This window comes from Chiroxiphia lanceolata, chromosome 10 (assembly GCF_009829145.1).
Source record: "Chiroxiphia lanceolata isolate bChiLan1 chromosome 10, bChiLan1.pri, whole genome shotgun sequence".
NCBI classification, from domain to species: domain Eukaryota; kingdom Metazoa; phylum Chordata; class Aves; order Passeriformes; family Pipridae; genus Chiroxiphia; species Chiroxiphia lanceolata.
In genome coordinates, this window is record NC_045646.1 from 610795 (window position 1) to 634673 (window position 23879).

Here is a 23879-nt window from a genome sequence, read left to right on the forward strand (position 1 = left end):
CAGTCGGTACCACGGCACAGTCAGAACACCTTAAAGTGTTTGAAGGGACTGTAAATTACATCAGTTGTTAATAACTGTTAAATAGTGGGGATTTGACTCTGTTGCTGGCAGAGGCAGCTCCTGGTGCCATCGTGGGCATCCCTCTTTGCTCTCCTGCATCTCAAGCCCTGTTGCTAAGCAACAGTTTTTAATTGGAGAATTAATTTGGCTCTAGGACATCCTGAGCATCAATTTAAGAAATTTAACAAATTTAAATGGAAAAGTTGTTGCATCAGCGTGATCAAGATGATCAGCACCCACTGGTGCCCACACCTCTCCCAGCTCCTTGCACCTCCTCGAGCTGTGCCAGCAGGAAGTGTGGCTCTGCCTGCAGTGCTGGGGTCAGCACTGGGACCTGAGGGAGAGCCAAGGGTTTATTCCAGGGGCCCCAGGAGAGCCAGGGGTTATTCCAGTGACATCTCTGCATACAGTGAGCAGCACATTCCTGCTCTCAGCTCTCGTCCCCTGGACTTCTATGGAGATGCTTTCATGGTGTGGTGTTGGTGGATTGATGGGAACCAAGAAGCTTTCCCGTTGCACTTAGAGCAGCAGTTCGTGTAGAACCACGCGCGGAGCGGTGCAGCCAGTGCTCGGGATCTCGGGTTGTGCTACCGCAGTGCTATAAAAATAGCATAAATAAACAGACCCAGCGGGCTGGCGCAGCTCGGTGTGAGACTTTCCCAGAGCAGCTGCATTTCTGACAGCTGCCCATGCGGGTGTGTGACCCTCGGGGGCGCGAGGGCCGGGCGGGGATACCTGACCCAGCAGCACAGGAGCTCCGTGTGGAGCTGGGCAGGTTGCCCCGGCTGGCGTGGGGTCAGTGCTGGGGGACAGGCAGTGAGTGGCACACACGGGCCTGCTGGGTGTGTTTGTGCTGGTTTGTGCTGCCGCAGGGGGATGACCTCAAGCAGTGACGGTGGTCACTGAGCTCTCTGTGTGCTCCGGCGTTTGTCAGTGACAGCAGGAACTGGGATACTCTGTCCGTACAGAATCCTCCTGTATCTCTGCTTCCACTGAACCTGATCTGATGTTTGGTGATTGTCCCCAAACCTCCAACCTCTCATGCAGAGGATGGCCCCCACAGGAGCTGCGGGCTGCATCCCAGCAGTGTGGGGGTGTGATCCCCAGCACACTGCGAGCAGACGGGGCACTCAGCACTGCCCAGCACCACCCAGCACTGCCCAGCCGTGCTCCCCTGCCATGCTGACGGGGTCGGGACCACACGTGTCCCCACAGCTGTGTGCACCCCGTCACAGCCCAGAACCCATCCGGGTGTTAGGGGCAATGCTGACACCAGTGACATGGTACCTTACTGCCAGCAGTGTCCCTGAGCAAGTAACCCTGCTGTGAGGAACCCCAGCCTGAGGCTCAGCAGGTGCTAGAGGCAGATGTGGCTCTCTGTGGGAGAGGAGGGATCGGGTTGGGTGTCACACTGGGTGACAGCCTACGGGGTCCTCTCTACCTTCTGCGCCCCAAGAGGACTCTGGCTCAGGGTTTCTGAGGACAGGCCATCCTGGCTCTGGCAGTGCCTCTGTGCAGGGCAGCTGGGGCTCCCTCTGGTCCCTACCCTGGCACCCCAGGTCCTGACGGGTCATGCCTGGAGGATTAATGACCTTGCAAGAGCAGTTTGATAATTAGACTTGATTTGTTGCATCACCAGGCTGTGCTTTCCAAGAAAGTTTTAGACTGGAGCAAAGTGCACCAGGGTGGTGAGTTTGCTGCTCTTCTGCTGCATGGTAGATCTTTCTGAGGAAGTGTTGGGAAATAATTATTTTGAATTTGTATTGGTTCAAAGTTTAGGTGGTTACTGAAAGCCATGGATGTTTGCAAGCTCTTAAAACAGCTTTGAAGCCAGGGATCTGCCTTTAAGGCCTTGGTGCAGACACCTGCACTGTGCCAGTGGAGTGTGCATGAGGTGGGGTTCACACATACCCCACTACAGCAAAGGCAGAACCAGTGGCACCGTGATGGCTGCAGCAGGAGAAGGAGCTTGCTGTCTCAGAAGGGACTCCCAAGAAAGCTTTTCCTTTATTAAATATGCCATCAGGGTGTTTTCTGGAAGGAGATTACTATCAGAGAGCAAGAATTGCTGTTGTATCTCTAACATTTTGTGTGGGATGTGAAAAACGGGGTGTGCCGTGCTTTGCAGAAGGTGGGTGTTGTGTAGATGAGCCTGGTGGTGACTGCACAGAAATGGGCTCACTGGGCTCTTGTCTGACACAGTCAGGTGTAACCTCACAATCCAACACGTTTGTCAGGATCCAAGTCTTGTAGAAATACCCTGTATTTTCAGAATGCAGAATTTTGGGGAGTGGTTTTTCCAAGGTGGGACTGACGGGTTTCTTTTCTGTCTTGAGTTTGGTGTTTTTTCCACAGTTCTGAAAGTATTCACATGAAATGCCTATGCTTTGTGGGGAATAAAACCACACTGCATAGCTGGGGGATGCTTCTGGTCTGTGGGAAGGTGCCTGGGGTCACGTACATGTTCCTGCTCCCCTGAAGGCAAGGGAAAAAGTCCACCCTAACTGAGTCCTGATCACCAGACTGTGCTGAGCCCTGATGAGGTGTCACAGAAGGCTAAACATGCCAAGGTCAGGCACATCCCAATCCCACAGCCCAGTGGATGGCTCTTCATTTTTAGCAATGAAAGTGAATTGTACAGAGGAGGAAATAAATTCGTGTATTAAACACCAAGAAAAAATGGAGGGTCATAATGAGGTGAGAATATTTACTGCTGCAGGGAGAGCAGAGGCAAAGGTGCGCTTGCCCCGTGTTTCAGTAGGAATTCCAAGTGCAGCAGCTGCTGCAGACAGGGTGCTGTGTGGCTGTTGGAGGGGCTGGCAGTGGGCTGGGCCGGGCACGCTGCCTGATGCTGCTCATCCCAGAGCCGGAGAAAACATCATGTGAGAGAGCCGGCAACGCCGGGCCGGCCCTCTGCCCCTCTCTGCTTGTCTTGAGGGACCAGAGACCTGCGGGGCCTCTGCTGAGGAGTGTGCTGGGCAGCCTCAGGAGCATTTGTAGTAAGTTTTAGTCCAGCAGGACTGTGGTAAAACCCCCCCGGTGTTCTGGTGCAGCCCATCGGGACACTGCAGCGTGAAACTGCCCCTCTGCATATGCTCACGGATAGGATTCTTTTTGCGATGGCTGAAAGAGGGTTCAGAAAAGGTTCAGAGAGATGAAAATGTGCCTTGAACTCTGTTGACTGCAGTTACTGGGATCCAATAACAAGGTAATTAAGAACTGCTTGCCTGCAGGGTCGAGGGGATGAATGCTGCCCGTGTTCTGGGCAGATCTGGGACAGGGGTTTGCAGCCTGCGGTTTCCAGCTCCTGGGCGCTCTGTGGACCATTTGTAAAGGTCCATGGAATAAAAGTAAAACAAGAAATCCTGTTCTCAAACAGACAAGTCTGCATTTCTTTTGGGGAATTTGCTAAGGTATGCTAATTTTAAAAGACTGAAGGTTAAAGGTGCCCTGGGCACAAAAGCCACACGCAAACAAGGAGGATGTAAATGTTTTGATAGTAGCTGGTGATAACAAAGCATGAGCAGTTTACCTGGGGATGTGGTATATTCTTGTAGTCTTTAACTCAGAGTAAATTGTTTTCCTTGAGAACCAGCTCCTAAGTGGATAGAAACGATGGCCTCGATGGGGAAGCAGCAGCAGGGCTCCTTGTTTCCCGGGAGCCAGAGGACATTGCATTAGATCTCGAGAATGGTTTTTTATGGCTTTTAAAGCATTTGAGTGTATGAAGTACATTAAGTGGTCGGGATGTACAACATGTACTGCCAGGCTTTGGATCCCATCCAGAGAGCTGTGGGGCAGCCTAAACCCCAGCATTGAAATGAGGACATTGAGTTTAATCTGCATTTTGGAGTCAGGTTTGTTAATTGCTCCTCTCTGATTCCAGCAACACGTGTTGTAGTTCCATGTTACTCGTTTAGCAGTAATTAGCTCTGATTTTTACACTGTGCTCACGTAAGATCTCATTTCCGAGGCAGCTGTTAAATGTGTCAGTCTGCCCCGTGTTACTGAGGAGTAGCAACACCTAACACGGGGTTAGTGTTGAGAGAAGAATTGATTTAAATGAAGCTGTTCCAAAGTGCAGGCCTTTACCTGCCAGTTCACACAGTGCTCAAGTGCTCTGGGGAGCCTGGGGGTGCTGAAATGAGTTGGTTTAGCTGTTAAAGGAGAGAACTGGGGGTCATTTTGCCCCAAAGCACCCCTCGAGCTGAGAGCTGCCTTCCCTGAGTGAAGGCTGCCAGGTGACAGCTGGGAGATGTCCCAGGCATCGTTGGGCCAGGCTGTGCTGGCCCTTGGGCAGGTCTGGCCACTGCCCCAGGGTGTCAGGTGCCAGCTTTGGTCCCTGTAGACAGGGACAGGGCCGCCCTCTGGGGCTGGGGGTGTCTAGGGAGCACCCATGGATGGAGCAGCCAGCAGCAGATGAGCATTTCCAGGCGGGTACAGGTGTATTTACACACGTATAAAACCCTGCTTCAGTTAACAGGGACTAAAACTCTCACTGTGTGAGCACTGATCCCTGTGGCCACCACTTCTGCTAATGCATTGTCGCTGTTTGTTACTGGAGTATCCAAATCCTTGTTTGCTTTAGGAAGCTCCTTTCCCCTGGAACAATATTTCCTCAGGGAGCACATGTTTTTTTCCCTGTCTTATCTGCAGTACAATTGTTGGCTTTTTGGTATTCTCTGGCCCCTGTCTTGATTGCTTTCCAACACTTGGGGATGTTATTAGGAAGATATTCTTGCAAGTGACTTCAGTGGTACTCTCCAAGCATCACCTCTGCTGAGGACAGCCCACAACCCCCTCAATCCCAGCCCACATCCCCCTCAATCCCAGCCCACAGCCCCCTCAATCCCAGCCCACAACCCCCTCAATCCCAGCCCACAACCCCCTCAATCCCAGCCCACAGCCCCCTCAATCCCAGCCCACAACCCCCTCAATCCCAGCCCACAGCCCCCTCAATCCTAGCCCACAACCCCCTCAATCCCAGCCCACATCTCCCTCAATCCTAGCCCCCAGTCCCCTCAATCTCAGCCCACAGGAACCCCATCCTGGACTCTGTCAGGGGACAGCAAAGGACCCCCATCTGAGGGTTTGGGGGAGCCCCCCAGCTCTTACCAAAAACAAGAGCGATGTCCCCCTCCCCTGCTGCCCCACAGGGGGGTTTCTGGGTGTCAGTGCACATGATCAGGACATGTGGACCTTCTGGTCCACCAACACCCATGCAGTCATTGTCTCCAGATCTCTCTAAGTGCTCTCCATAATTGTGGTGTGTTACCTGAAGACAGACACAAAACTTGGCATATTTTTCTTTTATTGGGTCTGTCTTCCTGTGCAGGGATCACTCAGATGGCAGCTGAATAACTATGAAAATGAGTCTTAAGAAGGTTGCAGTGCCAGAGGAGAGACGGACTGGGAGAGGGGTAGCAGCAAACCTGTTATCCCAGCCTTTAGGGCAGACAAAAATCATCCTACAAATTAGATTTCTGGCAGATCGTTTAACAAGGATAAATTTTAACTTTCTGAGCAAAATTGCAGCATAAGGTCAAACTGTATTGAATCAATTTTTTCCCTGATAAAAACGATTTCTTACTCAAATTAAGTCTGTCTTTTGCCTTGTCATTGTTCTTGTTTGGATTTATTTCAAAGATGAATGAGTAAAGGAAAAAAATGTAATTTAAGGAACCTGGTTGGTTGGTTGGTTGTTTTTTTTTCAGAAAAGAATTCAATTGTCCTTTTTAATTGTGGGGGTTTTTTTTAATTTTTATTGTTGCCATCCCTTTAGTAAAAGTATGTGCTTGGTGTTGAAGACTTTAAAGAACAACTAGTTTGTAAAGCTTCCGAATTAATGAACTTGCATTTTCTGAAGGCTCCTGTCATGTGGCATCACAACTCCGTGCTATGAGAGAAGGGGAGGTGCAGTGGGGTCTGGGTGTGCATCGTGCACAGGGTTGTTGTTGTTTGTTTCTGGATATCAATGGTTGTCACATTGCTGAACATCCTTTCATCCTGGTTAAACTGGTGCATGAAATTTGTTGTTTACAACTTATGGAATTTTGTAAAAAATTTAGAAATGAGGCAGTTCTGGTTTTCCTGTTTGGTTTACACAATCACAACAAAAACACATCCTATGGAGGAGGTTTCCCTCAAAGATGCTGCATCCCAGGTCTAGTGAAGTGCAGTGGTGCTGGTTTCTCTCCTGGAGCAGGAGTGTGTCCCCACAGAGGAGGGACGTGCTCTGCTTTCAGAGCAACTCCTATTTGCTCACCTTCAGGAACTTCAAAAAGAAAGAGTTGTGCTGCAGCAATCCATGGCTCAGAAAAGCAGAGGAAGCAGCAGATAAAGGGACTGTGAAGTGGCTCTGGGCAGTGTGTGACAGCCCTTTCCCCTGGTTGTGTTTGCTTTAGCCAATGACATAAGGAACAAAGATGCACCCACAGCTTCTAATCCAACTCTGTCAATTCTCTTCAGGGTCGGTGTTCGAGGGAAAACTGCAAATATCTTCACCCACCACCACACTTAAAAACGCAGCTGGAGATCAACGGCCGCAATAACCTGATCCAGCAGAAGAACATGGCCATGCTGGCCCAGCAGATGCAGCTCGCCAATGCCATGATGCCCGGAGCCCCTCTGCAGCCCGTGGTACGTGTCTGGGGCTCCCACCAGGGAGGATGGGCGCCTGGGGCTGAGGGCAGGCGGCACAGGCTGGCACACTGAGATCCCACAAAGGTCAGGAACGGGTGGAGAAATCAACTGCAGAGAAGTGCTGGTCTGTGTGTCTGTGCTGTGTCATTCCACCTTGCCTGAAGTAATCTTGTTAATTCATTTTGTTAATCTTTGGTTAATGTAATTCATTTTTTGCAACTTATTTCTTAAAGTTTACGACGTGAGTGATCTGCGTAGGATTTTCATTTTCTTTGCAATTTCACGTGCTCTAAGAAACTCTTGGCTTTGAGAAGATGCCCACTGGATGTTCTCCCTTCACTCAGGGGAACCTTCCCAGGGAATTGCTTCCTGGAATTAGACTTTGGTTTAGGGGGAGCTGGGCTCTGCTAGACCATGGCTGTGGTACTAGTACATGAGCAGGGGAAGTGTGCATGTCCTGCCTTGCACCTGTACAGCACATCACAATGTACCTGTGAGCTTCAGAATAGTGTGAAGTGGCTCTGATAACATATGCTGTTACTCTGCAGTGGTTGAAAGGCTGCAGGATATTTATATTGGTATAAAATGAACTCAATAGAAAATAAATGGGATAGTCTTTTATTTACTGTACAGTGAGTGTATTGGGCTGAAATCAAACATTGATATCTCTTAAGTTACACACTAGCAGACTGGTTCGTAGTTCTATTTTTAATATTCATTATTACCTAGCTGATAACACAGTAATGAAAAGTTCAGTTAATTAATAGTGTTTATAAGACTGCTATTTCATTTCCTGTAAAATCTGCCTGTTTGTTTTTCATTCACATGGATGAAAATCCAGAAGTGTTACAGACATTATCACCATTTACACAACTCTCAGTCTACTTTCTCCAGTAATCCCTTCATGTTTTTGTCCAGTGCTTCCAGTGACCCTTGCTTCCAAACAGATCAGTCATTTCCTCAGGAATACAAAAACATGCAGCATTCTGTGCTGTCTGCCTTAAGTTGATATGAAACAGAGAAAGAGTTTTGTTAACTCTGTAGTTGTTTTTCCCTCTAAAAATTAGTTTGGAAGAAAAACCTAAATGCCTTGAGTAACTGCTTTATTTAGATAATGAAAGATAAACAGTCCTGGCTGAATTTTATTTGGCAGTTACACTGTGTGTTCGAGGGCAGGAGGGTTATTTAATCCCTGCTGCAGTCTAGCAGCTCTGTTGTTGGGTTTCACGACATTATTTGGGCTCTACACCCAATTATCTTCACACCATAGCACAACCCACAAGGGCACCAGTCTCTTTTCTGAAAACATGCAAACAAGCTAAAGAAAATTGTGTTTGCATATGCTGTCTCCCTCTGGTTTAGTGGTTTAGCCTGACTAAAGCACCTCCCTGATGCAGTGAGTGTCTGAGTATCTGCATGGCCAGCCTGTTGACTTCTGGGAAAAGAATGGATTGTGGTTGGCTGCTCTCGTTCCTGTATGAAACCTCTGCAACTCCTGAGCCAGCTCTGGCTGCCACCAGGGTCAGAGAGGCTGATGCTGTGCTGGGGTTTCAGATGCCTTTTCCCCCAGAGCGGGCACTTGTGCCCACTGTGGTCGTGTTCCCTTGGCAGTCCCAGACTGCCCCCGACCCCACAGAGTGTTGTTCATTATGGCATTGCTGGAGTGTGGATCCCGTGGGAGTTTGCTCCAGGAGCTGCCACGTGCTGTGGGCATGCAAGGAAGCTGGAGCAGGAGAAGCAGCAAGGCTGGCAGGGATGCCCGTCCCCGTGGTCTCGCTCTTTTGTGACATCTGCACAAGTGTTCCCCATGTCCCTCAAACATGACAAATGCTTCTTTCCCATTAGTAGCAGAGACCTTGTTCTGCTCAAGGAGATGGCCAAAAAGGTATGGTGGCAGCACAGCAAATGCAGATATTAAGTGTCTGTCCCCTTGTCTCTGCCCACAGCCAATGTTTTCCGTGGCACCGAGCTTAGCCACCAACGCGTCAGCCGCCTTCAACCCCTACCTGGGGCCCGTGTCCCCTGGCCTGGTCCCCGCAGAGATCCTGCCCACGGCCCCCATGCTGGTGACAGGGAACCCTGGGGTGCCGGTTCCTGCTGCTGCCGCCGCCGCTGCCCAGAAGCTGATGAGGACAGACAGGCTGGAGGTAGGAGCCACTTGGTGTAACTAACTCTCACAAGTGTATCATGTATTATGTCTCCTAGATATGAAATATTCTTCTTGTGAAAGCAAATAATGCGGGTTTCACTTGGGCTGATAATGTGGTATCTTGGTGACGGGTGTGAACAAGGAGTGACTGAGTGATTGTACAGTAAGTTCATGCTGCTGTTCTGCTTCTGACCCTCCCTTGCAGAAAGAAATGGAAATATTCAGGAATGACCATGATGGCAGAAAGAGTGCAATGAAACTGGGTTAAGTGTGTGCCCAGGAGGTGTTAATGTGGTGGGGGCAAAGCTTCAGCTGCCTGGGTGCAGGATGACTTTCAGCCTCTCTTGCTTTGGCTTTGGGCAGATGGTGCCCACACTCCCCCGCCGGCCTCCTGTGTCTGCTTATCATCCTCGCTACAACCCTGACGAGTGTCGGTGCTCTCGAGCTGGTGCTCTCCCTTGCTCTGAATCTTTCTTATCTGAAAGGCCTGACAGTGTTTTCGGCACCTTATCGGTGCTGTGGCAACGTGGGCGGTGAGCCAGCGACTGCTGCCTCTGCTGTGTGCTGGGGGCACAGCCCGTGAGCACAGCCCATGGGCACAGCCTGGGAGCACAGCACAGACCACAGCCCATGGGCACAGCCCGTGAGCACAGCACAGACCACAGCCCATGGGCACAGCCTGGGAACACAGCCCATGGGCACAGCCTGGGAGCACAGCCGTGAGCACAGATCACAGCCCACAGACACAGCCTGAGAGCACAGCCATGAGCACAGATCACAGCCTGTGGGCACAGCCGGTGGGCACAGCTTGGGAGCACAGATCACAGCCTGTGGGTACAGCCCATGGGCACAGCCTGAGAGCACAGCCAAGAGGATCAATCACAGCCTGTGTGTGGAGGCTGGCAGCCCCAGTCAGGTCTGGTGGTTAAGAGGTGGTGCTGGGAGGGCAGAGCAGTGGGGTGACCCGCTGTCATCCCGTGTGTGTGCTGGGCACGGTGTGTGGGGCACGTGGCCCCTGTGAGAGGCCGCTCTCCCCGTGCTCAGCTGCTGCCGCTCTCCCTCCCAGCGCCGGGTCTGGGCCCTCAGCTCGGGGGCACAATGAATGGGAGGAGTGAGAAGGGTCTCTGTTTTATGCAGCCAGCTGTATTTGTAATGCTTTTCTTTCTGCCTGTGTGTCTTCATTAACAAGGATTAACTTTCCTTACAAGGGAAATTAATTCCTTTTCCCTGTTGCATCTGACTGACGAGCTGCCACTCAGAAGCGGTGAGCTGGGAGGAGTGTGGAGGGTCATCTGACAGCCAGTGTTTCCTGCTGCCGCTGTCACTATTCTCAGACTCACATCATCACAGGTTCCCCTCCTGTGGGATCACATCATTTCCCTTTTTAGAGATGTTTTCCCAGGGGAAGCGTTCCCCAAAGCACGCTCAGGTTACAGGGAGGCAGCCGCTCCGAGCTGGCACACGGGTGGCTGGTTGGAATCACCCAGGGATGTTTTTCCCTTGAGGACTCTGTTTCATGGTGGATACCTGCCAGAGGTGGATTAAAACCAAAATGCAATTAGATAAATTCATAAATAAATCACACTGGATTTGGAAATGAGTATGGAGAGGAGGATGCCAGTGGCAGGAGCCCTTTGAGTTGCAGTGCCAAGGGTGGCTGCTGTGTTTGATCGTGTGTGTGGTGGCCATGGGCTGGTCAGTGCTGTGGGGACACGAGGGCTCAAAAGTGTCCTGGTCATTGGTGTACCCAATGTCCCCAGTCCCTGGCTCTGCCCATGACCAGGGAAGCAGGTGCATCCATGGGAGCCTGAGGGGAGATGTGCAGGGGCACTCCTTCATGTGGTGCCTCCAGGGCAGCCCTGGTGCTGGCTGAGACTTTGACCACAGTGCATGGGGAGCTACTGAAGTTTGGGACTTCAGCATGCAGGATTTGGCCCTCCAGATGCTGCTCTTGATATGGCTGTTCAGAGGAGTGATGCACTGCTGAGTCAGTCCTCTGCACAAGAGGGAGCTGTGAGAGTAGCACTGTCACAGAACACCCAGGGGCACAATCTGCAGTAAACCCCATTTTTGTCAATTAGTAAAATTTTAAAAAGTTTTTAAAAAGGCTGAGTGGTTTTACTTTGAAGTTGTACAGAAAGGAGGAGATGGTCAAGTTGCAAACCCCTGAAAACAAGGGCTGAGGCTTGGAGGAGCATCTCTGTGTCACCTGTGCTGGTGCAGCTGCAGGTGTCTCCGTGGGCTCCGCTTGCAGCCGAGCAGGCCCTCACTCCTCAGCCACATTCCTGCACGGATGATTCCAGCTCCCCAACAGCCTTCTGTGCTGTGATTGCATCTGTCTCATCTCTGCCCCTGGGGGATGTCCTTGTCGTTGTCCTTGTCCTTGTAGTAGGGCTGTTCCAGCCCTGCCATCCTGTCATGGCCCTCACCTGGGCTCTGCTCTGGTCACTGCACCACGTAGATCACTTTAAAGAAATCCAGCTGCTTCTACCCTTTAAGCCGTTTGAGCTTTGCTTTCTGTGTTCACTGGAGTCAAGAGCACATCCAGGTTGATCCACAGACTCTGTGGTCCACACTGCACTGCTGGCTTAAAAAAATGTCTCTCTGTTGGGAGGAGGGGGTGTCTGTTCCTGTTTTTTCCTTCTGCAAATGAGTTTAAACAGTGAAAGATGTAGGTGAGAAGATAATTTGCAAGTGCATTCCAGCGTAGTGGTCATTTGATCTGGAGTATCCAAATTTAGTATCCAAACACAAAAGAAGCACATCATTTTTATAAACAGCAAAACATTTGAATGTGCTTTATTAGTTACAGAAATACAGAATGGATTTTGGAGATGCTGCATGGTCTGGCTGTTACTTCCCAGAGGACCCAGCAGTGTCTACCTGCTCTTCCAGGGATCTGCTGCTGTGGCACTGGCATTTGTTATGGCTTGATCAGAGCTTTATAAGGCTCTGCTCACTATCCCTTGGAATGAACTGTCCTGGAGAAAAATAACCACGATGATGTTAGCATCTAATCCTGGAGTATGATTGGTTCTGCTTAGAATTTTAAATATTTATTTTGAAGAGCGATGTGTGCTGGCAGGAATTAAGTCAGCACACGTTCTGTGGTGCCGAGTCAGGCTGTTCCACAGCTGAGAGCTCTCGGTGGGTACACCTGGGGTTTGAAGGGAGGCAGGCAGACACCACAGCTCTGCTGGGCAGCGTGCCGTGTCTCCTGAATTAATGGCAGTCTCAGTGAGATAAGGCTGGTGAATGCTGCTAGCAGTAGGATTGCTGTCATCTGTATTCCATACAGCATGCAGATGTTTGGGTGTCCAGTGCGTCCGGCTGCTCCCGTAAGGAACCGGCACTCAGGGTGGAAATGTCGTGGGTTGAGGCTTTTCCACAGTTTTCCTACTCCCTTGCCAGAAATGTCTTGAACAAAGTATGGTTCTTCAGTGAGCTAGAAAAGAAGGAGGAAGGACAGGGAATTGAGAGAGAAAGGAATTGCCTAATGCTTTATCAAAACTGGCTGTTTCCATTGTGACGCCATCATAGTCTATTAGAAGTGTTCCTCAGTCAAGAATGACCACAGCCAAGCTGCTGTCTCCTGCTTGCTTCTTATATGCCACTTTTTGCCAGAAAGAAGCAACTTAGAAGTTCTTGGAGCTGTGAGCTCTGGGTGATCAGGGCTGTGACTCGGCGGGGCTGTGTTCAAATGCTCGCAGTGTCCTGGGTGCCAGCACACCCACTTTGGTGGGGTCTCTTGGGTGCAGAGGGGGGGCTGGGAGGTGGGACATGCTTGGAAGGCTGCCTGTGCCCCTCCATCCATACCCTGCCCAGCACTGGGGTGAGCAGTGAGGGACTCTGCCATGGCTGGGGTGTGGCTGTGTTCCCACCGGGGTGGCACCTCCAGTCCCAGCAGGGCCATCAAATTAAACTCAGCCCAAAACCCGAGCAAGGCAAGGGAATTAAAGTGAGTCAGTGACTCTGCAGCTCTAACTCAGCATTTTACAGCAGGCTGGAGTATCCGTGCCTCTTCTGTTTATGTTTCCTAACATACTGAGTTGAAAATTACAGTACTAATTACAGGGCTATTAATAAATAACTAATAAAAGCTCTCCAGATCTGAAAGACCAGACAGCACATTGTGCTTTTGTGCCTCTCTGTACTCAAGCAGATGAATGATATACTGCAGCGTGCCCATGGCAAAAAATAACCCCATTTCAATGCTTACTTTTAAATAAGCAAGAATTGGAAATGTTCTGGGTTGTTACCCTGAGAGTGGCTGAAAAGCCATTGCTGGTCACACTGGTTAGAAGGAGCAGCAGTTCAGGGTTGTGCCTGGCTGCTGTGAGCCCTCATCCCGAGGTCTGTTTGGGAGCACTGAGGGAGCTGTTCTCTGCCTTAGTGTAGCAACTGTGCTACAGCTCTGAAAACTTGCCCTGGACATGCCAAAGATTATCTCTACCTGCTTATTTCAGCATTCTGGTCATTCCCTTTTGGTTTTTAACAAGGATAAAAGTAGCTCTTCTGTGGATGAGTTCTCTTTCTCTGTATATAGGTGCTTTATATATATACCCTCATATATGAATTTGTATATATCATTTCTGTGTTATTTGGAGTAGTTCTTGCTTACATGTGGAGTGGTTTTGAGACCTCTGTTTAGTGGATCACCAGTACAAGACAAGGAGCAAAGACAGCTGTCTTTAGTTCATCCTTTTTTTCATCTTCAGAGGAAGAGGGTTCAGTTTACTGCTAGACTGCAGACAAATGATCGGAGGAAATTATCCATTTTTGTCTATGTGGGAGGCCTGTGTTTGGGTAGAGGACACTGGTTCCTGACCCAGAAAGTGTTCCTAGGTGATGAAAGAGAACCTCCTTCCCTGGTCCTCCCTGTGTCACACTGGCTGGCACAGCGGTCCGTGTGGGACTGGACCAGGAAAGGGGTCTGACTGTAGGACTACCTGGTAGGCAGGTGGTTATTTTCCGGCTGAGAAATTTGCCTGAGCTGTTCCCTGTGTGCTGCAGAATCTGTTCTGTGAACAATGGGCAGGAGGGGCTGGGTCTGCTGTGAATACATACCTAGAATCTGTCACCATGGGGAAAAAGCTGTAAATAGGGTTGTGCAGGAATGGCTCTGGATGAATGGATGTTTCCTGTGGTCAGGTTCACAGGTGTCAGTTCATAAGTGCAGAGGATGGGCAGGAGGCACTGGCACCAGCACAGGGGTTAAACAGCAGCCAGAGCATCGGCATGGAGGGAAACCAAACCACCACCAAATTTGGGTTGTTGCAGGGATCGGAGCCAAGGTTCTTGAGGAAATACTGATGATCCAAGTTCGTGGGCACCCACCTTGAACAGGAAATTCCATCTACTATAGTTGTTTATTTTTAAATAGAAGTGACCCATTTGCTTTTGTCCCTTTGTTTCCTGTGGCCTTTGGAGAACTGGAATGCCAAGTGCTTTATTGGTGGTTTGGGGAGAACAGACCATGACAAGAGCCCACATCTGTCAAACACGGGGTTTGCATGGCATGTGGGGAGGGGGCCTGTGTTTGTCACACTGGTGGCAGTTTGTGTCTGCAGTGCTGGGGTGGCCAGGGGTCCAGGGGGTCTGTGAGGGCTCAGGGCCAGCTGGAGCCCATGTGGCACAGTGGGGATGCTGCGGGGGGCTGCCAGCCAAGAGGCTTCCTTGCTGCAGTGTCTGATCCCTCCAGCTTCCACTGGCTGCTGGCATGTGGCAGCAGGACTGATGCCTGCTGGGGGGGGGCCGTGCCACCACCATAGGCTGTGGATTGCCCTCTCCTGGCAGGCACTTGGATCGTGAGGGCACATGGACAGGGAGCAGCTCCCTGGGGGCAGCCCCATATCGCCCTCCCAGCACTTGTGACCACTCACCTTAATGAGCACCTGGAATGTGGTGACTGAGCGCTGCCAGGTCCCAGTGGAGTGTGGCTGAGCACCTTGGGGTGCTTGGGTGGTCCCCAAGAGCAACCACAGCACATTTCTTCAGGAGACAGAAACAGCTCTGTGGGCAGTTAAGCAGGAGCCAAAATGACACCTGCTGAGTGCTTGGCTCTGATCCTGGTGGGGTTTGATGCTCTTTAGCATCAGAAGTGGCTGTAGAGAAGCCAGTGTCTGCTGCCAGGTCCCCAGTCCCACCGTCCCACCACCGCTGTACCCCTCCTGGGGCCGGGCCCCATCCTTGTGGTGCTCTCAGAGGCGTTTGCAAACCCCTGCTCCGCTCCAAGCCATGCCTGCAGCACATGTCACCCAAACTAAGGGTCTTTCTTTTCCTGGTGTCACAGGTGTGTCGAGAGTACCAGCGTGGGAACTGCAACAGGGGAGAGAACGACTGCCGGTTCGCTCACCCCGCCGACAGCGCCATGATCGACACCAACGACAACACGGTCACCGTCTGCATGGATTACATCAAAGGGAGATGCTCACGGGAAAAGTGCAAATATTTTCACCCTCCTGCACACCTGCAAGCCAAGATCAAGGCTGCCCAGTACCAGGTTAACCAAGCTGCAGCTGCCCAGGCAGCAGCAACTGCAGCTGCCATGGTGAGTGTGGGAAAACCTCTGGATGTAGATGTACATTGAGGAGAGGTGCCAGTGGATGTGTGTCTGTCCTTGCTGAGGGGGGTGTGTGCTCGGGGACCCTGATCACTACACGGTGCAATGAGCTTTCTCAGCATGTGGTGCCAGATCTGTTCTGAAGTAGTTCCAGACCATTGAAGTGTTTGACTAATTTTGCCTGCTGATGTACAGAGTACCTGTATGTACCTGTGTGTGTTCATACACGTGTGTGTCTGTACCTGTGGGCTACATGTATATCTGGTTGGCTGTGTATCTGTGTGTGGGCAAATGTGTATCTCTCTAGCTGCATAGACAGATAAACCCCTATTTAGTTCCTGTAAGTCCGTGTTTGTAGAGCTGTAGTTTGAAGTGGATCTGACCACGTTACTGCCGTTCCCATCCCGTGTCCCCCGAGGGCTGGCGGCAGCTCCCGTGGGTACAGGCCCCGTAGCTGTAGCAGCCAGGTCTGGACCCACTCAGGAGGTGGTTTCCTGGCAAGGCGAGGGTAGCACTGAGGGGGGCTCTGGTGGTGGAGGGTCCCGCCAGTGCTGAGCCCGTGGGGGTGTGGGAAGCAGAGCACGGCGGGCACGGCCGGAGCAGCGGGGCTGGCGGGGCGAGGCGGTGGCCGCGGGCTCCCAGTGGGGCTCCCAGCAGGGCTCCTGGTGGCCGGTGGCCGGTGCGGGGAGCCCCGTTCCTGGTTCTGCACAGCCGTGAGCGCCCCGCGGGCACCTCCCTGCTGTGGGCACCTCCCTGCTGCCCCGCTGCCCTGCCCACCGGGGGCCCCGCCGGCCCCCCGTGCATGCCTAGTCTTGTTACCGTTGTACACGGCATCCGGTGATTTGTTTTTATTTGTTTTTTCTCACCTCCCCAATGCACTGCTGCCCCCATGACGCACCTCTGCTTGCTGTTTATGTTAATGCGCTTGACCCCACTGGCCATTGCCATCATGTGCTCGCTGCCTGCTAATTAAGACTCAGTCGGCTGTCAAATCACTGAAGCGACCCCTCGAGGCAACCTTTGACCTGGTACTATGACCTTTCACCTTTTAGCTTGGCATGTAGCTGTATCGTAGAGTCGAGTTTGGGGTTAATGTGTAGAAATGGAACATCCCGGTTTCCCTCCCCACGTCCCCGGCAAAGGGCGTGTGGGCGGCCGGGCCGGGCCGGGCACCCTCCCTGCAGCCCCCGCCGCCCCCGCGCCCTCCGGCCCCCTCCCGTGCCCGTCCCTGCCCTCCCCCGTCCCCGTCCCTCCCCGGGTGCCGGCGCAGGGCGCGTTGGCATGGCTTGGTGGCGCGGAGGCGGCCGGGTGCCGGCATGCGGCGCGTGCTCTGCATGCCCGGGCAGCGCTGGGGCCCGGGGAGTGGGTTGGCACCACGGCCCCGCCGTCTGCCCCGGACGGTGACTATTAACATGGCTTTACGTGTGATCCTCATGGAGCTAGCAGTGCTGCTTCCCCGAGAGCCTCGCTCCTGACCCGGCCCGAAGCTTTCCCGTAGGGCGGTGCTCAGGCCGGTCCCGCCGTCCCTGTGCCACTGTAATGGCAGGCAAACAGTGCTCCCTGGAAAGCTGTTCCCTCGCCTTTTATTTGGTAGTTCAGTCTGCTATGCTGCTTGCTTGCTCATGGAGAAACATGGTGCTGCCTGGTTATTTTGCCTTCTACTGATTTTTCTTTTTTTCCTTTTTTCTCTCTCCTTTTCTTCTCCCTCCTTCCCATCCTCCTCCACACTCCACCCACCCCCTTTTGGTTTTTTTTCTTTTTGTTACCGGACTTTATTTTTATACCCATCCACCATTCAGGGAATTCCTCAAGCTGTACTTCCCCCCTTACCAAAGAGGCCTGCGCTTGAAAAAACCAATGGTGCCACCGCAGTCTTTAACACTGGTATCTTCCAGTACCAGCAAGCTCTTGCCAACATGCAGTTACAGCAGCATACAGCCTTTCTCCCACCAGGTAAGTGCTGCTCGGCCGCCTTTTTCCGGGGAGGGAGAAGGGGGAGTTCTGGAAAAAACACAGTAAGAAGTAGTTGTTTGTTGCTGGTGGCAAATGCAGTGTGTGCTGGAGGCCACTGGTGATGGGCACAGGCATCCCCTCCAGCCCGTGGGCAGTGGAGGTGCTGGCTGTGGGAACATTGGCTTCTCTCTGCTCCTCGCAGAAGCTGGGTGGGTGTTTTCCAGTCTAACATAAAAATCAGCATCATGCTCTGTCACCTCGAATCAGAATTTGAAATCTCTCTCCTTTCTCTTTCCCTGGATTAACTCCTCTTCTTTACATATCCCTGAACTGTTGTGTTTGCTTCTCTTCACTGTAAGACCTCTTGGCCTTCGTGTGTTTGGCAGCATGGGTCTGAGCCACACACTGGAAGGTGTTGGCTCTCATGAGGTGCAGTGGTTGCAGAAGGCACAGGCAGTCTCACAGCTGGGAGAATCACCAACCTACACAAGAAATCATGGTTTGGGCCTCCAGTGCCTCAGGGCCAGTCTTGGGCTGAGCAGAGCCAAGTGCTCAGCCAGGAGTGATCAGATCTGACTTGTCCTGGTGTAAGAGCTGAAGAGTTGATGCCTGTACTATTGTACCAAGCAGAAATCCCTTCAGAGGACAAGTGATGGGACTTAAATTTGAAATATATGCTTTGGTTCTGCAAACGGCACTTCATGAGAAATGATCTCCAGTATGTCCTGGCAGTTTCTGCCCTTAGTAACTCAGCTGAGGTAGTTTGTTACACATGAACCCCCACTAAAGCAGCACCTCATTCCAGGAGCTGTGCAGGGCCCAGCTGATAGATCTGTACTCAAAAATGGGAAGGGGTCTGTGAGGACAGCCCTTTGTAATGCAGACTGGGGAGGGGAGGAAATACAGCTAATCAGTCTTCACCTAAAAAATTGAAAGGTTTTATCCTAAATGTTTTTGGGAAGTATGTTCCCAGGAGTTCAGTATAAGACCCTTTACCATTTTCTTGATCTGGCGTACAGCCAACATGTGTGCTTTAAATGGCACAGAAACCAGTTTCTTCATGTAGAACATTTTAATATCTTATTTAGGTTCCAAAAGTGCATTGCACCACTGAAATGTATCACTAAAAGCTTGTTGCAAAGCCAGATTGAGTCAGCCATAGGTCAGATCTCTGGCCCACATACTAAAATCCGTATAAAAATGCCTATGTGATCATAGAATCATTGAATCTCAGAATGGTTTGGATTGGGAAGAACCTTAAAGACCGTCTCATTCCAAACCTCCTGCCACGGGCAGGGACACCTTCCACTAGAGCAGGTTGCTCAGAGCCCCATCCAGGAAGATTCACAGCCCTTGCTGTACATATTAAACAATTCACAGATTTCTTTTGGCACAGCATAACCAGTGGAGTCAGTAAACTGCAATTTTCCAGCTTCCATTAAAGCAGCGAGGGCCTGGATGGTTTCTGGAAGTGCTGGAGATGCCTTGAATCACATCCTTTGAAGTTGGGAGCTGGGGTTGTGGTTTACCTGTGTCAGACCCCATTTGCACCTCATCATCAACTGGGATCTTTCCCAGCTCTTCCACACAGGCTACCTCAGCTCTTCCTCCACATATTCACACTGAAACCTCCAGGAGCTTGACAGTAGTTCTTGATACTTCATTAGACCTTTCCTGACCACCGAAGTTTACTATATGTTACACAAGCAAAGTAAAGGAGTTTTTAGCATGAGCTACTATAAATTGTCTTTTTATATTTTTCAGATAGCGGCAGTTTGAGCTTTCCAGTAATCCAGTACTTTCCCAAAAGCTTGAAAAATGTCTTTGCCACCTTGCCCTTTATAGCTTTTCCCACTTCAAGTAAACTGGGATCAGTTCCTGTTCAGGCACAGTCACCTGGAAATAAAGTTTCTCCATCAGTCCTTACGAAGCGACGGAGAGCACAGAACGCAGGTGCCCTCAGCTCTGTGGCCACGGAGCAGGGGCAGGTCAGCTCAGTGGGATCTGAATTAAAGTGACATTTTTCAGGTTCAGACACCCAAGGTGTAAGTGCTCATTTGTGTTCTTAGTTGCTTCAGCTGCAGGGTGTGAAATGCAGGAGGGCCCCAGGGCAGGACACACACAGAACCCACACAGGGTGGGTGTGCACAGGGTTGGTCCTCTGTGGGGGATCTGGGCAGGACCCTCCTGTGCAGGGCACTTCACTCCTCATGTTCTTCCACTCACGTTCCAGACAACTTTAGATACCTCTTTTGAATTTTAAGGCATCATTCTGGCTTCCTGTGTGCCAGGATGTGAGACACATCAAGGGATCGTCCATGCCAGAGGTTGGACACTGCACTCCAGCACACCCTAATCGATTAAATGCCCTTAGACACTCATCTCACCTCTCTCTACTAAAGCTCCCTCTTCCACAGCTCTCCTCTTGAGGGGGAAACCTTGGCTGCCAGAATCTATCCCCAGTCTGAGAGGGGAGTTCAAAGGCATTGCAAGAAAGAACTGGGAACACTTGTGGTGCTGAAATAAGTGGAGTTAGTCTGCCAAGTGAGGAGGCTCTGCATGACTTAGTGATGTTCACAGTGTGTTTTGGTATTTGTGTCCTGGCTGCTGACTTGAGACACCTTGGCAGACAGGGGTGAACCTGTCGCTGTGAGTGTGCAGAGCTCCAGGTCCTTGTGCTCACCTTCCCCTGCTCCCTGTCCTGCAGTGACTGGAGCTGGCTGGGGCATGCCTGGCCCTGCAGAGAGAGCTCCTGTGGGCAGCTGGGTCACATCCTGCCCTGGTGCTCGTGGCCATCCTGTGGCTGAGCTCCCTGTCCCCTCAGGTGTGCGAGTACAGCTGTTCTGCCCCGTATGTGTCACCAGGGTGACCAGAGTGTCTTTGAGAAATGAGTTCCTCCAGAGGAAGGGGTGGGTTGGCAGGATGCTCCCAGGAGCTGATGTCCTGGTGCAGCTGCAAGGGGCAGGGCTGCAGCTGGCAGCTGAACCCCAGGGCTGGTGTGGAAAGGCTTCAGCCACCTCTGCCATCATGTTAACCCATCGTGTATTCCTTTAGTTACTGCAGCTTCAGCCCCAGAGACTCCCTTGCTCCTGGCTGGGACTCAGCGCCCAGAGGCTTTCCTAAAGCACCTTCCTCCCTGGGTCTGCTGGGCCTCTGCAGAACCACTGTTCTCCTCCTAAATGTTAGGGAAGGAAAGGTCAGGCACCACTGCTCACCTCCATGGGAGTGCTTGTCCTCTCTGGGGTGTTGTTTTTAGTTAGGGTTTAGTAGACTGGGCAGAAGAAGTAGGCTGAGGGGAATAGTATGAGGGATAGAAGAGAAAAATATACTTAAAGCACCAGTAAACCTAGAATATTTATAAAAATAGTTTTATTGCACCGCAGAAATAATCTGGTTGTGAAGTTACAGTCAGTTAACTCAACACATCCTCAGATTAAAATTCTGCCTTGTGCTGAACAGCCAGGGAGCATTGAAACAGCACATTCATTATTCATGTGTTCTCATTAGGCAGTCAAAGGTTCTGAAGTCAAGATGAATATTAAGGTCATAGCAAAAATTATTTTTATTACTGGTAAGAGGGTCATACGGCATTATGTCTGTATTTGGGAGTTATCCCACCCCAGTGAGTGTTCTCCTTTCATGTTCATTTGCTTCAGTTCCCTTTCAAACTGTGCATCCTGTTCATAATGTTAATGATGATAACTCAGATTGAAACTCGGAGTTGAAAAGCTTTACAGGGATATTTCAGAGTCATTATAAAGATCGAGTTCATCTGTAGCATGTAGATGTAATTATGTAGGGAACAAGGTACTATTCCAGCTCTGATGGAGGATGTACAGCCATGTAAACAGGGCACTTCTGCAGAGGCAGAACTCGGAGGCTCTTCTCTGTAACCTCATTAACACCACAGAGATGCCATAAGAGGGACTGAGAAAGCAGTTTTGCTTACTGTTTGTACTTTATAGCCAACTTCTGCTGCATTTTTTAATCTTGCAAGCGATCCTGTTGGTTTCAGCCGTGATTTGTGCCTGTGGAGGTCAGGAGAGCTGCCCTGCCGTTACCATCTCTTTGCAAATGTTCTCGGTCTCTTCCATGACACAGAAATAGAGGAGTAATTAGGAAACACAATTATGCCCTTTCCTTTGTAGCCTCACAGACACAGCACTGACACAGAATAACCTGCCCCAGCAGTAATTAAACTGACCGACTTCTTCCCTGCATGGTCAAAGCTGCTGAGGTTGTGCAAAGCCCCTGCAGCGTTTGGCACCGGCTGGAGCCGTTTCCTGTCCCCTGCTACGGTCACGGGGTGTCACAGAGGCAGCATTGCCCTGGAAGTCAGATATGTTTCCATTCCCACTGCAATCTTGTTCCCAGATTTCAGAGTTTATTTCAGTTTCTGCTGTGTCAAGCATCATTAGTAGTGTTAATAAATGTTAAATGAAAGAGTAAATAATTTATTAAAAATGGGTATTCTGAAAGATCAGTTTATATTTATCATCTTGGAAGCAGAAATAGAAAGTTGTGACATCAGTCTGGTGGAAGGCATTTAGCTGTGTAAAGTAAAAAGAATTACAAACTTGATGATACTTAAAAATGATACCAGAATGTTCCTAAAAGTATCCTCCTGCTCCTGGCTCTCTGGTTGCAGGGCAGAACTCTCCAGGTGCTGTCACTGTATTGTTGTGTAGCCTGAAAGGAGTTGCAGGTTGTGAGCTCAGACACCAGCGGCTTAAAATCCATCCCATGCAGCAGACCAAAACGCTGAGCAGGTGATCTGAGGTGTCCCTGTGAGCTGTGCAGGGACTGTGAGTGTTCAGTCCCTACCCTGAGCTGTGCTGAGCAGACAGGGCAGAGGACAGTCGGGGTCCCTGCGCTGCCCTGGCAGCTCAGGCAGGGGCACGGCAGGGCCCCCACCCACGGGCAGCTGGGACTGTGGAGTGTCTCCTTTAGTCTGAGGAGCCCAGGGAAGGACCAGGACAAGGCTTGAGTCAAAGGGCACAGGGATTTCAGGAGCTGTGAGTTAAAGCTGAGGAGGTGTTTCCTGGCTGTCCAGACCCTCCGTGGTGCTCCGGGGGCCAGCAGGGTCCCCACACCCTGACCCACCCTGTCCCCGAGGCCTCCTCCTAACGGATCACTGTGTGTATGGTTTGATTGTGCTGACAGTTACGTGCCACTGTGCCCATAATAACAATTTTTCTTCTTTGTTCAAATGAAATTTCTAATTACACGTGTGATGGGTTGTTTTAATTCTTTTCCCTTTCCAAATCCACCTTCCTGTTGCAATGCATGATGAGCAGGCTCAATATTGTGCATGACACCCGCTACAAGTGTTGGTAGGTGCCAGCTTTGTTTCTTGATTATCTTAAACCTGTGGTGCAGCTCACAGACCCTCAAAATCCACTGCTAGATGTAACGTAGAGCCCTTGTGCCAGTCCATCTCCCCGAGCCTCTTGCACTAACACCTGTCAATTAAATGCGATTGTTTTATTTAATTGACATGGACACAGAGATGTTAATTTTGTACAGCAGTTTTTAATTGCACACTGTTTCTTGGTGGATTTTGACTGGACTATGAGTTCCAGTGTTTAGAAACTATCTTGTGTTAACTAAAGACTGTATCTTACCATAGCCACGTAGCTGTATTCTGTCCTTGAACGAGATTAATTTCTGTTTGCGGTAAATATTTGGGTTGAATTTTTAAAAGACAAAAATTTGTAAATATAAGGGCATTGAAAAACTCTCCTGTTGATTTTCGTATTGAAATGGTTAAGCTTGTTTGTGTCGATTTTCTTGATTTGATGGTAACAAGCATTTTCCCCTTTTTTTCTCTTTCCTCTCCCTCCCCTCCCTCCCGGAATGTTGTCCTGCTTTGCACTGTGGTTGCATGTCACGCGCTGGCAATGATGTCTCGGGCTTTTTGCTGTGGTAAACCATGCTCAATGACCCTCCCACGTGTCGCTCTGGTCCCCATACTGCTACACTCTTCTGTATGTTTGCTTATTTGATTTTCCTTCCGAAAGTTCCCATGGTGCACGGTGCTACGCCAGCCACTGTGTCTGCAGCAACAACATCTGCCACAAGTGTTCCCTTCGCTGCAACAGCCACAGCCAACCAGGTTTGCTAATTTACAGCTTTGTTCCTTACAGACAACTCGAAATCGGTGCTTTAATGAGCATGGGGGTTTGGATCTGACCTCTTGTTGGCCTACACATTCTCTCGGAGAGCTGCAGCACAGCTTAATCAGCCTTTAGCCATGCTCCAGAGGTGCTGCAGTTCCATTTCTGTTGCTAAAAATAATTGATAATAGAGTTTCTGACTCAGTCTTAACATTTATGGGCCATGCTGCTTATTTCTGCTCTCAGGGATGTAAAGGGCAAGGGATAATACACGAGCCCACGATTTATTTCTGTTTCTGTGAAGCCGATGGCTCCTTTCAGTGCAGCACTCAGGGAAAGCCAGGGAAACCTTTGTGCAGAGGGGCTGCAGGTTCTTACAGTGAGTTTAGCAGTCCAA

The 23879-nt window shown here is 50.6% G+C and overlaps 1 protein-coding gene across 11 annotated transcripts in view; it reads left to right on the forward strand.

Moving 5' to 3' along the window:
• The window catches only part of MBNL1 (muscleblind like splicing regulator 1), a 71505-nt gene that overhangs the window by 40558 nt on the left and 7068 nt on the right, over window positions 1–23879 (forward strand). For 4 of the 11 annotated variants that reach the window (XM_032698093.1, XM_032698092.1, XM_032698091.1 and 1 more), the window contains 6 exons: window positions 6529–6699; window positions 8649–8849; window positions 15144–15401; window positions 16388–16441; window positions 17213–17366; window positions 19131–19403. In XM_032698093.1, the coding sequence (XP_032553984.1) occupies window positions 6529–6699; window positions 8649–8849; window positions 15144–15401; window positions 16388–16441; window positions 17213–17366; window positions 19131–19384 (1092 nt within the window). In that variant the 3' untranslated portion in view covers window positions 19385–19403. Of the gene's footprint in view, window positions 1–6528; window positions 6700–8648; window positions 8850–15143; window positions 15402–16387; window positions 16442–17212; window positions 17367–19130; window positions 19404–22663; window positions 22700–23386; window positions 23482–23879 lie in introns of those variants that run through there. The other 7 variants (XM_032698095.1, XM_032698096.1, XM_032698097.1 and 4 more) reach the window with 7 other exon arrangements.